The following is a 13,235-nucleotide window of genomic DNA, read 5'->3' on the forward strand; positions in this document are numbered from 1 at the left end:
TAAAATATTTGACGCAGAATGCACGAGGGTATTCAACAGAGTTAATTATCCTTCAGGAGAAGCAGAATATTAACAATGCTTCACCGTGTACTTCATCAGCATTTAATAAGTAGATTATTATGATAAATGCACTTTTGTTTTTTCTTTATTTATAGTTTGGCTGCCAGCGAGTTTCATGCTGCCTTGTTATGTTGCTTTGTTGTGGGATTTTAAAAATTAAGAGAATTTCGCCTGCCTCTCCTATATTCGTCGTGGAATCAATTAATAGGGGATCATGAAAGAGAGAGGCAGTTTATTTTTCTGAATTTAATTCCTGTGAGACTTTGTTAATTATTTCAATAATGGGCATAGATCTTGTTCATTGAAAGTATATTAACGCCATTGGAGGAGAAAGATATTGATTTCTTCGTTGCTTATGATCCTCATCTGAAGATAGAGATGGAAACGGCCGTGTAGATAGAGCCTTCTCACAAGAAAAAAAGAGAGGTAAGATAGTCACGATAAAATAACTTTAAGGCACGAATTCATTTAGAATTAAAGAATAAAAAAAAAAAAAATAGTTGGAAATCATTATTTGCATAATTCCTGATTCAGCAACAAATGGGTAATTTTAACGGGCAGTGAAAGGAGAAAAAGGTATGGCCCCGGTTTGGTGAATGTGGATCAGTCCCTCTTTATGGAGATGGACTTGTACTCCTTCACCGTCCCTGTGATGGCATGTTCTACGGGCAGCCTCTCCATGCTAGATGCACCATAAAATCCATGGACTCCCTTCGTGCTCTTCAGGATATATTCTGCTTCCCGGGGACCAGATATAGGACCTGTAACCAAAATAGACTATTTCTCACTTTTCAACCCCTTTACCTTAACGTCTCTTATTTTACTACAATCCCATTAGCCTCAGTAAAAATACTTCAAAAAAATAAATGAAGATTTACATAAATATCACTCGAATCATATGTATTTACATACCTAAGACCTATACTTCAATTATTATGCATGAAAAGTTGTATTTCACTTTTAAAAACAAGTTAATTATGTTATATGAAAACTTTGTGTGGTATAAATGCAATAAAGAAAAATTTAGGTGTTAGATATGTAAATACAAAGAAATTGGGTGGCATGTATATAAATGCCCCTCAATATTGAAACTTAAAACAATGGTAGGTGCAGGGAGGTGCATAATTAGAAGTTTACCTCCATGGCAAAGGGTGATAATATCAGGATTTACAGCAACTGCAGCATCTGCAATAGCTTGAACGCGGTGTACACTTTCCTCCAATGTAAGAGCAGTCTGTGCACCAATTGATCCAGCAGTGGTAAGGCCCATGTGTGCCACAATAATATTCGCACCAGCCTTAGCCATCCGAGAGGCTTCATCTTCATTGAAAGCATATGGAGTTGTTAAGAGGCCTATTCTATGAGCTTTGTTGATCATCTCAGTCTCCAATCTAGAGCAGAAAAATAAGAATGGCCATCTTATTGTGAGTCACATGTTAGAAATATTAATAGGAAGATTTACATGCATACCACTCAATTTCTATACATTTACATATCTAACACCTAAACTTTAATTTTTACAGACACACCACTTTACCTATGCATGGGAAGGTGTAGCTCACTTTTTATGTGATAAGAAAATTTTACGTGGTATATAAATGTGGAAAATAAAGTTTAGGGGATATATGTGTAAATGTAGAGGAATAGGATGGTATGTATGTAAATGCCCCAAAATAATATATACCTGATGTGAAGAAAATAATAAAGAAAAGAAGATAGTGGAGGCACCTACCCATAGCCCATCCCTGTCTCTTCCAGATTTTGGCGGAAGTTGCCATCGAATAGTCCAACGGTTGGAAAATTCTGAACCCCAGCGAATCCAGTCGCTTCTAGCTGCTTTAGGAAATTGTCCATTCGACGAAACGGATCAGTGGCACATACCCCAGCGAGAACTGGCACTCTCTTTACAACCTATGGAGGGCGTGGGATATTTGTGGAGAAAGAATAGTTAATTAGGTTCCTTCTTTTAAAATAAAATAATCCGGTTTAGGATGGATCACAAAAACCATTAAATTTACTTCGATATGGGTGCAAAATAAATTTTGATATATGTTGCACGCATCTTAAAATAAATTCAATGATTTTAAAATGAAGCATTTACATACATACCACTCAATTCCTATGTACATATCTAACAATTAAATTTTTATTTTTACATTTATACCACCGAAAATTTCATCACATAAAAAAATAAATAAAAATAAAAACCAAATTTTCAGGCATAGAAAATGTGGCATGTATGTAAAAATGGAAGTCTAGGTGCTAGATATGTACACACATAAGAATTAAGTGGTATATATGTAAAACTTCCGTTTAAAATTTAGGGAGATTTAAACACATACCACACAATTCTTTTTTATGCCCAAAGTTTGATATTTACACTTATAACATCTTGGTGTCATAAACCTATACATAAAAAGGTGTAATTTACTTTCAAGAAGACGGTGATGGTGATATTTTTGATGTAATGTTATAGATTTTAGTGTTCATGTATATATGCATGTTTAGCTATTCAGTAAATACATAAGTATTGTCTGGTATGCATATAAATGCCACTAAAATTTATCCTAATAAAAAATTAGATAAAGATTTCCTGAGTTTAGTGTTTCTCGTATTTTAAAACCAAATTACACATCTATGGAATAGTTTAACAATGCCAAAAGTTTCTTCCTTTTATCATTCCTTATTATGTGATTCTGCAAAATTAAACTATTTCTACCATTGAAAGTAAGAGTAGTTAAATTAACTCACAGGCAACACTTCATTAGCCATGTCGAGTACAACAGCATTTGCATCGGCGAAAGGTAATAGCCCTGCCAAAGAACCTCTTCCGGCCATGCGGAATCGCCCGGAGTTGTATACCACTATCAGATCCACACCTCCAGCTTCTTCAAATTTTGCAGATATGCCCGTTCCAGCTCCGGCGCCAATAATGGGCACACTTTGATTTATCTGTTGTTTCAGTTGTTCTAATATAGCATGGGTTCTCCTTAAAGTTTCTGCAGAATGATAAGCAAACAAGGCAGAGAATTTCATAACAAGAATTATATGAGACTTCACCAAAAACCATAGAATGAAGACAAAAAATGTTCATTAATGCTAGTTTAATCTCACCGACCGGAAACTTTCTTAAAATGCTGTAAGAATATCCATTAACCAAATAATAAAAGAGGCCAGGAAGGGGAGGAAAAAGAAAGATAAATAGCAGATCCTAAAGTTGGAGATGCCAAATCATCAAGATAGAAACTTTACGAGAATTAAGCTTATGAGTTCTACAATATATAAAAGGATGATTTACATACATACCACTCAGTTCTTATGTATTGCATATCTAACACCTCAACTTCAATTTTTATATACATCCATCCCACCTTGTCTATGCATAAAAAAGTGTCTTTTACATTTTAAAAGTTGAAATGGTGGTATTAATATGAAACATTTTTATTTATTTATTTATTTTTTTTTTTTTTGAAAGGCAATATGAAACATTTGGGTGGTATAAATGTAAAAAGTAAAGTTTAGGTGTTCGATATATAAATACATAGGAATTTGATGGTATGTACGTAAATGCCCCTATATAAAATAAAGTTAGCCTTGAAGATGTATAAAAGTAAATTAAAGACAGTAAGGACGTAGTTAAAGATGAAAACATCAAGGGAGGTGAACATGCTGCATTGAACATTATTAAATGAGAGTACTTAGAAAGAAGTACTTACAAATAAACAAATAATATACAAATGAATTAATTCAAAAAAAGTGAAGTTGGCATTGAAGAAGATTCATAAAAGTAAAGCTTTACATAGATAAAATATCCACCGATATACTCCACCGATATTGGGAGAATTATAGGTGATGCTCAAGAAAAAAATTGATGGAATTTTGCATGTAAAATGATTGAAGATGAAGCATTTGGAACCAATGTTAATGAATAATGGAAATGATCATGATCGCGATAAGTACAAAGAAAGTAAGCTTATGTATTACAATAAAATTATTGGAGAAGTCCTAAAACATTGGCATGAACAAATTAAATCACTACTAAAGAATTAACCTCGAGTTTATGCCATGAATCAATTTAAATTTTAAACCAAACGTGACTTTTTTGCCAAAAAAAGTAAATAATAAAGAGCAAGAAAAGGATCTTCATAATTTTTTTAATGAATTTGAGAAAGCAACTAATTGAGTATTACAAAAAACTGATTTGATGTTTGCGCATAAATAAAAAAATTGTGTGCTAATGAAAGAAACACACTATTGAGTTTTGACTAATATTTGAGCAGCACTAGAGGGACCAAGAGCTTACAAAACGCTGTAGAGAATTACACCATTATATTTATTGTGTATTGGCAAAATAGGTGCTTATGAAGGATAATCAAAATGTAGCATAGTCTACATTTTTTGTATATGATAGTTCTATATAGTGAGACCTATTCTAAAATAGGTGGAAGATTATAATAAAGAAAAATGAAGAAAATATATGAAATATAAGCAGCATAGAATTAGCCACAAAAAGGAAGGGAAAAAAAAAATCTAAGCGCGCCCAATGTGTAATTTTTGTTAGTGTAATTTTAATAATTATCAAACAAATTTACTGTAACTTGGTTATATAGCAAAAATAAGAGTCTTAACATTAATATTACTAAAACTAGAAAGGATGACCGTGTAATAATTATGTAGCGTAGTGGGAGTAACATTTAAAGATAAAAATAGATTTAAATGGTTTAGGCATGCACAACAAAGCATAAATGAAGCATTAGCAAAAATAAAGGTAACAAGGATTGAGGTTGTGGAAAAAGAATAACTCAAAATAAGTTTAAAATCACATGCAACACTCAATATAAATGAATAACGAATTAGGATTCATAAAAGCGTCAAATTATTAGGATAAGGCAGCTGATGATAATGAATGAACCTAATTTGTTAATGCAAAATAATAAAGAAGAAAACTAATACATTTAGATAATAGATTTGTATGGAGTTAAAGCAAGCAATGAAAACCTTATGTGTCAGAGTAGATCAAAACCTGGTCTTGCATCAGGAAACTCAACCGGGTTTTGTAAAAGAGTCAAGTTGTTTAGATCAACCTCTGCTAGACTGCTTTCATCCTTATTTTCTTTCATTTTTTTATTTTTCTTATGAGTTAGTTCTGAAACCTCTCCTTGTTGAGAAGCTGCGCTGGGGGAAAACTTGACATCCATCTCCAAGAACGAGTCAACCAAGGCATCTGCAAATTTGGGGTCATTGATATGGTATGGAAGTATTTTCACCTACAAAGCAAAATATAATACTGAGTGATAGTCGGGAAATACACAAGTAGAAGTTGCTTGATAGGATATTCAATGGATGGAGTCTGAGAAAGCTGTAAATAAAACCTAGTACCTGTCGATTTTTGTTTTTGTCGATAAGTCTATCTAAATCATTTAAAAGAGCATAAGTTGCTTCAGGGTCATAAAAATGATTCCCTAGTGCATCTAGAGCAGAGACACCTTTCTCTGGAAGGCAAACACAAACTTTGGAGGTGCACTGATTCAATTTCTCAGCTATAAACTTGGCAAATTTCCTGTTTTCATCTACTGTAGTTCGCACAAGTGAAACCTGCAATAATATGAACACTGTTATATACTCATTCCGAAATTGTGAAACTTAAATCATAAATTTCTAGTGAGTAAATGGGATAACAGAGTCATTTGAATTCCTTGCCAAGTTATTGAAAGGATTAGTAATTTTTTATTCATGAGGGGTATACAGTGTAAAACTTTTATTTCGTAAAAACATTGATGTGCTATGTAAACTGCTACTAATCTTTAAAGTGGGTTTTCCGATTAAGAATGGTAACTTCAATTGTAGCAATGCTATGTACCGTCCTTTTCAATTGTATTCGTGTTAGGAAATTGTTTGGTACGTGGACAAATAGATGCATATTGTTTAGAGATATTGCCCTTATTTTTACATGTTAGAATTCATTAGAAAGAGTGCTCATTGTATTTCAACCGTATTAAATTTCAAATGCACGTCACAAGTATAGACATAAAACAGGGGTCCTGTGTAACAGAAGAAACTGAGAAATAAATAATAGAGAGGAAAGAAAATTTAGAGCTTATGAAATCAATCCATATTCTGATTAGATGGTTAAAAGAGGAAGAAGGTGCAGTATCTCTTATATCTAAGAGGCGTGTACTAACCAGTTGTGCTGCTACAACTATAAAATTGTGTGTTTGCACAACAAAAAGATCATCAGAGAAATTTAATCAAATACTAAAGTGGTACTCCTGCAATCAATTATAAATAACAAAAGACCAAATTACCACCCGTAAGCGATGTCGTAACAGATTGTTGATGCTTCGTTTGCACAGGAGGCAAGAGTTGGTTGGTCATTTGTCCTGCTCTTCCAATTGATCATTTTCCCATGAATCCTCAAGAAATTTTCATGTGTACGTAATTAATTACAGTGGTTGCACCACACACGTGATTTTTCATTTTACTGTGGTTTAAAAGCTTTTTAGCAATAGCATCTGACATAGTTAGCGCTAAATCTTCCATGGGCAAAAAACTTCTTTTTCTAAGCATAACATTCAAGTGACTCTTTTCTTCTTACATGACAAATACCTCACTCATAGAGGCGTAGAGGATGGTGACCAATTCTTCCTTTCAAATCAATATAATAGAGTTATAACTATGGGTGATCAAATCATTAAAAGTTGTGGACGTTTTAGATTTCTCAGGTCTATAGTTCAAAGTGATGGTTATATAGATGGGAATGTTATTAGTAGAATTCAAGTTGGTTGGTTGAAGTGGAGGGATGCTTCGGGCCTATCGTGTGATAAAAAACTATCGCTTAGATTGAAAGGAAAGTTTTATAAAATGATGGTGACTTGCAATGTTCTATGGCGCTGAATGTTGGCCTTTAAAATAGAAACATAAAACTAAGGGTCCGTTTGGGGGGGATTATTTGTGAATTGTGCATTTTGAAAACGCATCCCATTAGTTTGGTTCGAGCGGTTGGTGTAGCTTCAGTGACAGACAAGATTAGAGAGAGTCGTATTAGATGGTTTGGTCACATTAAACATCAACCATCTGATGATCCGGTCAGAAAAGCAGATGTTTTAGCTTCGACTGATGTTGAAAAAGGCAGAGGTAAACCAAAAAATACTTGGATATATTGTATAAAAAATGATCTTAATCTATTAGACTTAAATGAAAAAAATGACACTAAATATGATGCAATAGAGAAAAAGGATTCATGTAGGCGAACCCACTTAGTGGGATAAAGACTTTTTGTTGTTATTGTTGTTGTCGTACTTCTTCAAATCAATATTTAGTCTTACCAAGAATTTGTAGATGTGGTGATTGTCTGCCATCTTCTTATGCTTGTAATCCTCGATTGATTTCCATTCTTAGTTGTTGAATTGATCCTATTCTTAACATGGTACCTTCAGGGAAGTGAAAAACTTGGCAATGTTACCTTCCAAAGACAAAATTCACCCACTTCAATTTTCAACTCATATATTTGGGATTGATTTCCCAAATTTAAGTGGATCTAGGTTACATTATCCTAGTGTTCGATGGCCATAAAATGACACATAATCGGAGATGATGTCTTCTACCATGGAGTTTTCAGCATAGCAGGTTTCATATACTGAATCTTCCCCTATTGGAGCCTTCTTCCCTTCTAGATAATTAATCTCCCCCCTCCACGAATATGCATTCTAATAGATTTTATAATTAATCATAGAAAAATCACCATCTTGATAATTAATTTTTTTTATAGTTTTGTTGAGAAAAACATTCTCCCACTTTAGTGGTCATTGAGTTGACTAGCCAATAAATAACCATATAGTTTTGATTCCTTCACTTGAGGTGGTTGGGGTCAGTAATCTCAGGAACTGTGTCCTCTTCCGTGAGATGATCATCTTTCTCTTTACCACAAATGTATATAACACAAATTGAGACCAATGAAAGAAGATATGGTCATTGAATTTGTAATTTGTGATAACGTTCGAGTTCAGGAGTCATCTGAGCAAAATTTGTGGTCTCTGATTCAGAATTAGCCTCCAGAGCTGAACTCTGCGTCTTCATCCCATACTTGGTCATCCACCCTATACCTTTTTAGGGTTATTGCTTGTTGTGGAAAGGTATTGACGGTTGCTATTGTAGGAGAGATAGAGTTGAAGGCTGTTGCTGCTGCAAGAGGATTTTGCCGATGGAGGAGGGCTTGCAGCAAGAAGAGTTCATGATTAGGAGTGTCAAAAATTGACCTAACACGCCAACACAATGTAAACTTGACTCGAAAAATCTGGGTTAGGGTTGACCGAAATATTTTTCAAGTTGGGTTTAGGTCAGAAATATTTTGGGTTGGGCTCGGGTTGAACAGGAAAACCCGAACAAGACCCTAATAAACACAAAAAATTGATTTATACTTTTAACTCTTATATCATTGCTTGTCATATGTAAACATAATTTTTTTTTAATTCGCCTCTTGTTACATGTTAAATATCAGAAGTATAATTTTTAATAAATTATTGAGTTGACAGATTAAATAGGTCGGGTTCAGGTTAACCGTTGCTGGGTCGAGTCAGGTTCAGGTTGAGACTTTTGACCCGTTTATTATTTTAGATGGGTTCGGGTTGACCCGATTTATGTCAGGTCATTTTCGGGACGAACCCAAACCTGACCCGCTAACTCGAATTGACATCGCTATTCAGGATGCAGAGAAAAATTCTAGAGGGCCTGCAAGTGCAACATGGCTACTTCTGCCTGCAGGGAAAATTCGATGGCAAGAGCTGAACAAAGGAGATCCTGTAGTGAGAATTCTGGTGCCAGAAAAAAGATGAGGGCTTGTGAGATGGACTGCATATAAGCTGAAAATGATTTCCACCATAGAAAGAAGATGATATTCGCCGAAGAGAAAATTCCCAATTGCCATCAAACTTCCAGTTGGCTGAGATTGGAGGCCTGGATTCGGAGGAAGAAACCAACGCCTATAGGAAGGGCTGTCAAAAAAACTCATTGTCCGTGTTGATCTTGTTAAAAACTCGTATTTGATTTGTTCATTAAGCAAGTGAGCCAAACACAAACTATTTTTTTAGATCGATTTATAGACAAGTCGAACAAAAACAAACGTTTGTTCGTTCGTGCTCGACTCTCTTTGACTCGAAATAATTAAATAATATTACTTATTTAAATCTTTTTTATATTAATTTTTATATGTATTAAAAATGCTAAAATTTATTATTTATAAAAACTATTTGGGCGGTGTAATTATAAAATAAATAAACTTAGGTTTTAGATATGTAAATAAATAGGATTTGGGTGGTATGTATGTAAATGTCCTCAAAATAGTACATATGGGTCGAATGTATGTAAATGTCTTTTCTCCCAAAAAGCTGCCTGTCGTTTAAGCTTGGCTTTTCTTATCACATATGTAAATAGATCAAATCAAGTGTTATGTACGTAAATTGCCTCACGAGTTCCACAAGCATATCCTGCCACCCAAAAATTTTAGTCCCACATTGTCTAAAGGAAGTACTCCCATTAGGAATCATATTTAACTCTAAAAACGAAAACCAAAAACTCAGTTTTCATTTGTACTCAATTATGACGTGGGGATGAAACAATATTTTAAATATAACTTAAAAAAAATTCAAACAAGCCAAACACAAACAGGCTTTAAGCTTGCTCATGTTCGCCTCGTTTACACCCTTAAGGGAAAGCTCGTTTAAACCCTTATCTGTAGGGAAGGAATGATGCAAGAAAACGCTTAGAGGGAGACGGTGGCAAGAAAAGGATCTGGTAGAGGGTCTGTAGGAAATGGCGGCTGCAGGAAGAAACTCTGAACAAGGAAGGAGAGCCAGGGTTTGTTTCCAAAATCTGATACAACATATAAATTGCTTAGGAAAGAAATTGCTTAAATTCTTAGTCATATATATGGTACATATATATATATATGCAAACCAATCCCTCCTCATTTAGAAACTTACCAAATATATCAAATCTAATTTTTGAAAAGGAAATAATTCTGAAATAAAAATAAAAAAAAACATAAATAGAAAAAGAATAAAACTAATTAAAGGATTTTCCATAGTTTTCTCCCAATCCAATCTTCCAAGCTTGGAAGGTAGCTGGCCGGCCCACCCAAGGAGCAGCCGGTCGGTTCCAGACTTTCCTCAATAAAAACATGGCACAAGCAGGTTAGCAAAAAAATATGGATTAACTCATTTGCTCTATACCTTTAGGAAAAACGAAGAGAATGAAAGGTTGTTCTTTTCTTAGTTAATCAAGTGTAGAAGTAACAAAGGATCAAATGCAAAAGAAAAGAACTCTAAATACAAATCTAATTCTAACTATGCGATGCACATTGCAAATATATAATCTAATTGAAAATTAGACTGCACAAAACAGTGAGTAGAATAAATAACGTTCTAATCTTGTCAAGATCATGCTGTTAATTTAGATGGAATAATTCCAGCGGGATCTGAATGGGCTTAGTAATTGAACTGTGAAATAAACAAAGCATGTGTACCAGTCACGGCAGCTGGAATAGAAATAATTCCAGTATTTTCCCATGCAGAGATTCCGGATAGTAAAGGTAAAGATAGAAGCTTTTCTATAAAAATACATAAGTAGATAGAAGTAGAGGGACATAATTATATTTCTTAATAAAATACATAAACATGAATACATTCTTACATAAAATTTATCCTACAAAACTTGAATTAGTTTCACAACAAATATAATTACGGAACAAGAGACTCTTGAAAAGCAAGACATAACCTGTTCATTATGGATATGAATCTTTCTTTGATCAAACTCATTAGGCACTGTGGATCTAGCTCCAAAGTTCACCATGTCCAAAGCTCCAACACTAAGAACAAGAGGAACCTGTTTCTCTATTATTGCGTCAAAGCGCGAACTATCACAAGCCATGACACCACCAACTATATAATCTGCAACTTCTGTTGTTGTGATATCCAGGACACCCTATCAGTCAAAATAACAAATCAGAGTAAAAAAAATTCAAAATAAAAGAAGCAACTAATCTGCTGCAAATCTTAGTACTATTAAACAGTACTGCAGTGAGCTACTGCTCAAAATGGAAAAAACATCTGCTCTGAATGGAAATTATGAATAGATTCACCAAGCTATTCTACGGATTCACTCTCCAGCACACATTATATTTAGTTTGGTACAATTCAAAGTGGTATACCCCACTTTATACTCCATGCCGATATTTCCATTGTATTGTTTATAAAGATAATTCTTCAATACTCACCTCACACTGCATAGGTATTCCTAGTTCAGTTTTCAAGACACCAATCAGCCTTGAACTTAGCTGCTAAATTATTTGCATAACAATGCCAGAACAAATAAGAAAAGTTTACCATAAAATTCATATATGTTTCTAATCAAATTTTCAGATAAAAATCTGAAACTTTTACAAAGTAATTCAAGATACCTGAATAAAGCCATCTCTAACAAGCTCTTCCATAGCTTTACCACCGATGCCAGTGGCATGAAATATAAGTGTCTCGTAGCCTTCGTTAGTCAATCTTCTTTTAACAGCAGTAACACAAGGAGTGGTCACACCAAACATGGTTATGCCAACTGTTGGTTTTTGAGTAATTTCTTCACTGGAAATATCAGATTCCAGCAACCTTCCAACAGCCATTCCAGCAGCAGCTGCTGCAGCATTTGATAATATAACTCTACTAACATTATTGATCCCGCAGATGTCAACAATAGATGGAATTAAAGTTAAATCAGATGTTCCAACATATGGCTCGGTTTGACCACTGGCAACAGTGGACACGATTAGCTTAGGAACTCCAAGAGGAAGAGATCTCAATGCTGGTGCGATCAAAGAAGTTCCACCGCTGCCACCAAGTCCTATCGCGCCCATAAGGATGCCTTCCTCATGGGCTGTCTTCAGGTAAATTTCAAGTGCCTTCCTTACGATAGATATTGCTTCACCTCTATCATCTGGAAGTGTCAAGGATGATCTACCTACAGGACTGAAAAATCTGTAAAGCAGACAATCTCTAGTTACAAAATCTACATTCTCTGGAGGTCTTATTTTGAATTTGCGGGTGGAACTGGAAACATCAATTAGGGTAACCTCTACCTGTCATTTTCATTAATCAAGAACAGGGAATGATACATTTAAAAATTGAACTCATATGAATTGTAGAGTATTTATATCATGGAAATAAATTGCATCAAATTAAGGGTTGCATATCATTTGATATCAAGGCCGTGAACATCAGTAGCGACACTTATAGAAGGCTTTCAAAAAGGTCAAATCCATCTGTAAATGTATGCAGAAGCATTGAGAAAAAAACAATTTTGATAGCATTCACTTAAGTTAAAAATGCAACGAAGAGAAAGATGCTTTGCACTCAAGAGTAAATACACAAATTATGAAAGTTGGCGAAGCCAGTCTCCATCTGATTCTTGTATTACAATTGATACTTCAATAATTGTACTAAACATGCCACAAAGTGGAATTTTTTAAGCAGTAGAAACTTCAAAATTTCCAGTCAAGTTTAAGTAATGTTTAAGAAAATAATGATGCCATCATGTAATGAAAAAAGAAAAAAAAAGGGGCGATTACATACAGGGCACCCAAAACATTGCTATTTACAAATCAAGCACCCTTTTTTATCCATTTTTAAAACATTGACTCCAATATCAATGATCATGATAAAATCCCAACGGAGTTTCAATTTCTCCATGCATTGGCTTATGAAGAGTCGAATGCTTGTGAGTTCACTAGAAAATACTACGTATACTATATATATATATATATATATGTATATGTATATATACATATATATATATATATATACATATACATATATATATATATATATATATATTGTTAGATTTAAATTTGTTCAGTAGACCGTGCCCAAGAAATAGAGCACTAAACCGAAGAAAGGAGGTTGAGAGAGGAAGAAAAAGGGAGGGAGAAAGAGAAGAGGATGACTTCCCCTGATTGGGGAAAAAATGGGGTGTTCCAAGACTCCTGGACCCATTTTATTCCATCAAATTAGTTATTACAAATGAGTGAAGCCAAAAGCAATGTTTTTAAAAGGTGTGGGCGTGGGCGTTTTAGCTGTTATTGGGCGAGGCGTAAGTCCCAAGACGTCAGGCGTAAAACTAGCAATATTAAATATATA

At 34.2% G+C, this 13,235-nt stretch overlaps 2 protein-coding genes across 6 annotated transcripts in view; one reads left to right on the top strand and one right to left on the bottom strand.

Moving 5' to 3' along the window:
• The window catches only part of LOC110030414 (putative bifunctional dihydrofolate reductase-thymidylate synthase), a 53,203-nt gene that overhangs the window by 12,855 nt on the left and 27,113 nt on the right, over positions 1–13,235 (top strand). The gene's annotated exons all lie outside the window — the stretch shown is intronic.
• LOC110030413 (UPF0261 protein y4oU-like) overlaps positions 478–13,235 on the bottom strand; it is a 36,754-nt gene continuing 23,996 nt past the window's right edge. Inside the window, exons 2-9 of the mRNA XM_020733111.1 lie at positions 11,513–12,178; positions 10,831–11,037; positions 5,440–5,655; positions 5,084–5,327; positions 2,812–3,059; positions 1,793–1,971; positions 1,198–1,451; positions 478–821 (exon numbers count right to left, since the gene is read on the bottom strand). Of these exons, the coding sequence (XP_020588770.1) occupies positions 664–821; positions 1,198–1,451; positions 1,793–1,971; positions 2,812–3,059; positions 5,084–5,327; positions 5,440–5,655; positions 10,831–11,037; positions 11,513–12,178 (2,172 nt within the window). The 3' untranslated portion in view covers positions 478–663. The remainder of the gene's footprint in view (positions 822–1,197; positions 1,452–1,792; positions 1,972–2,811; positions 3,060–5,083; positions 5,328–5,439; positions 5,656–10,830; positions 11,038–11,512; positions 12,179–13,235) is intronic.

The sequence above is a fragment of the Phalaenopsis equestris genome, unplaced genomic scaffold (genome assembly GCF_001263595.1).
Source record: "Phalaenopsis equestris unplaced genomic scaffold, ASM126359v1 Scaffold000716, whole genome shotgun sequence".
NCBI classification, from domain to species: Eukaryota; Viridiplantae; Streptophyta; class Magnoliopsida; order Asparagales; family Orchidaceae; genus Phalaenopsis; species Phalaenopsis equestris.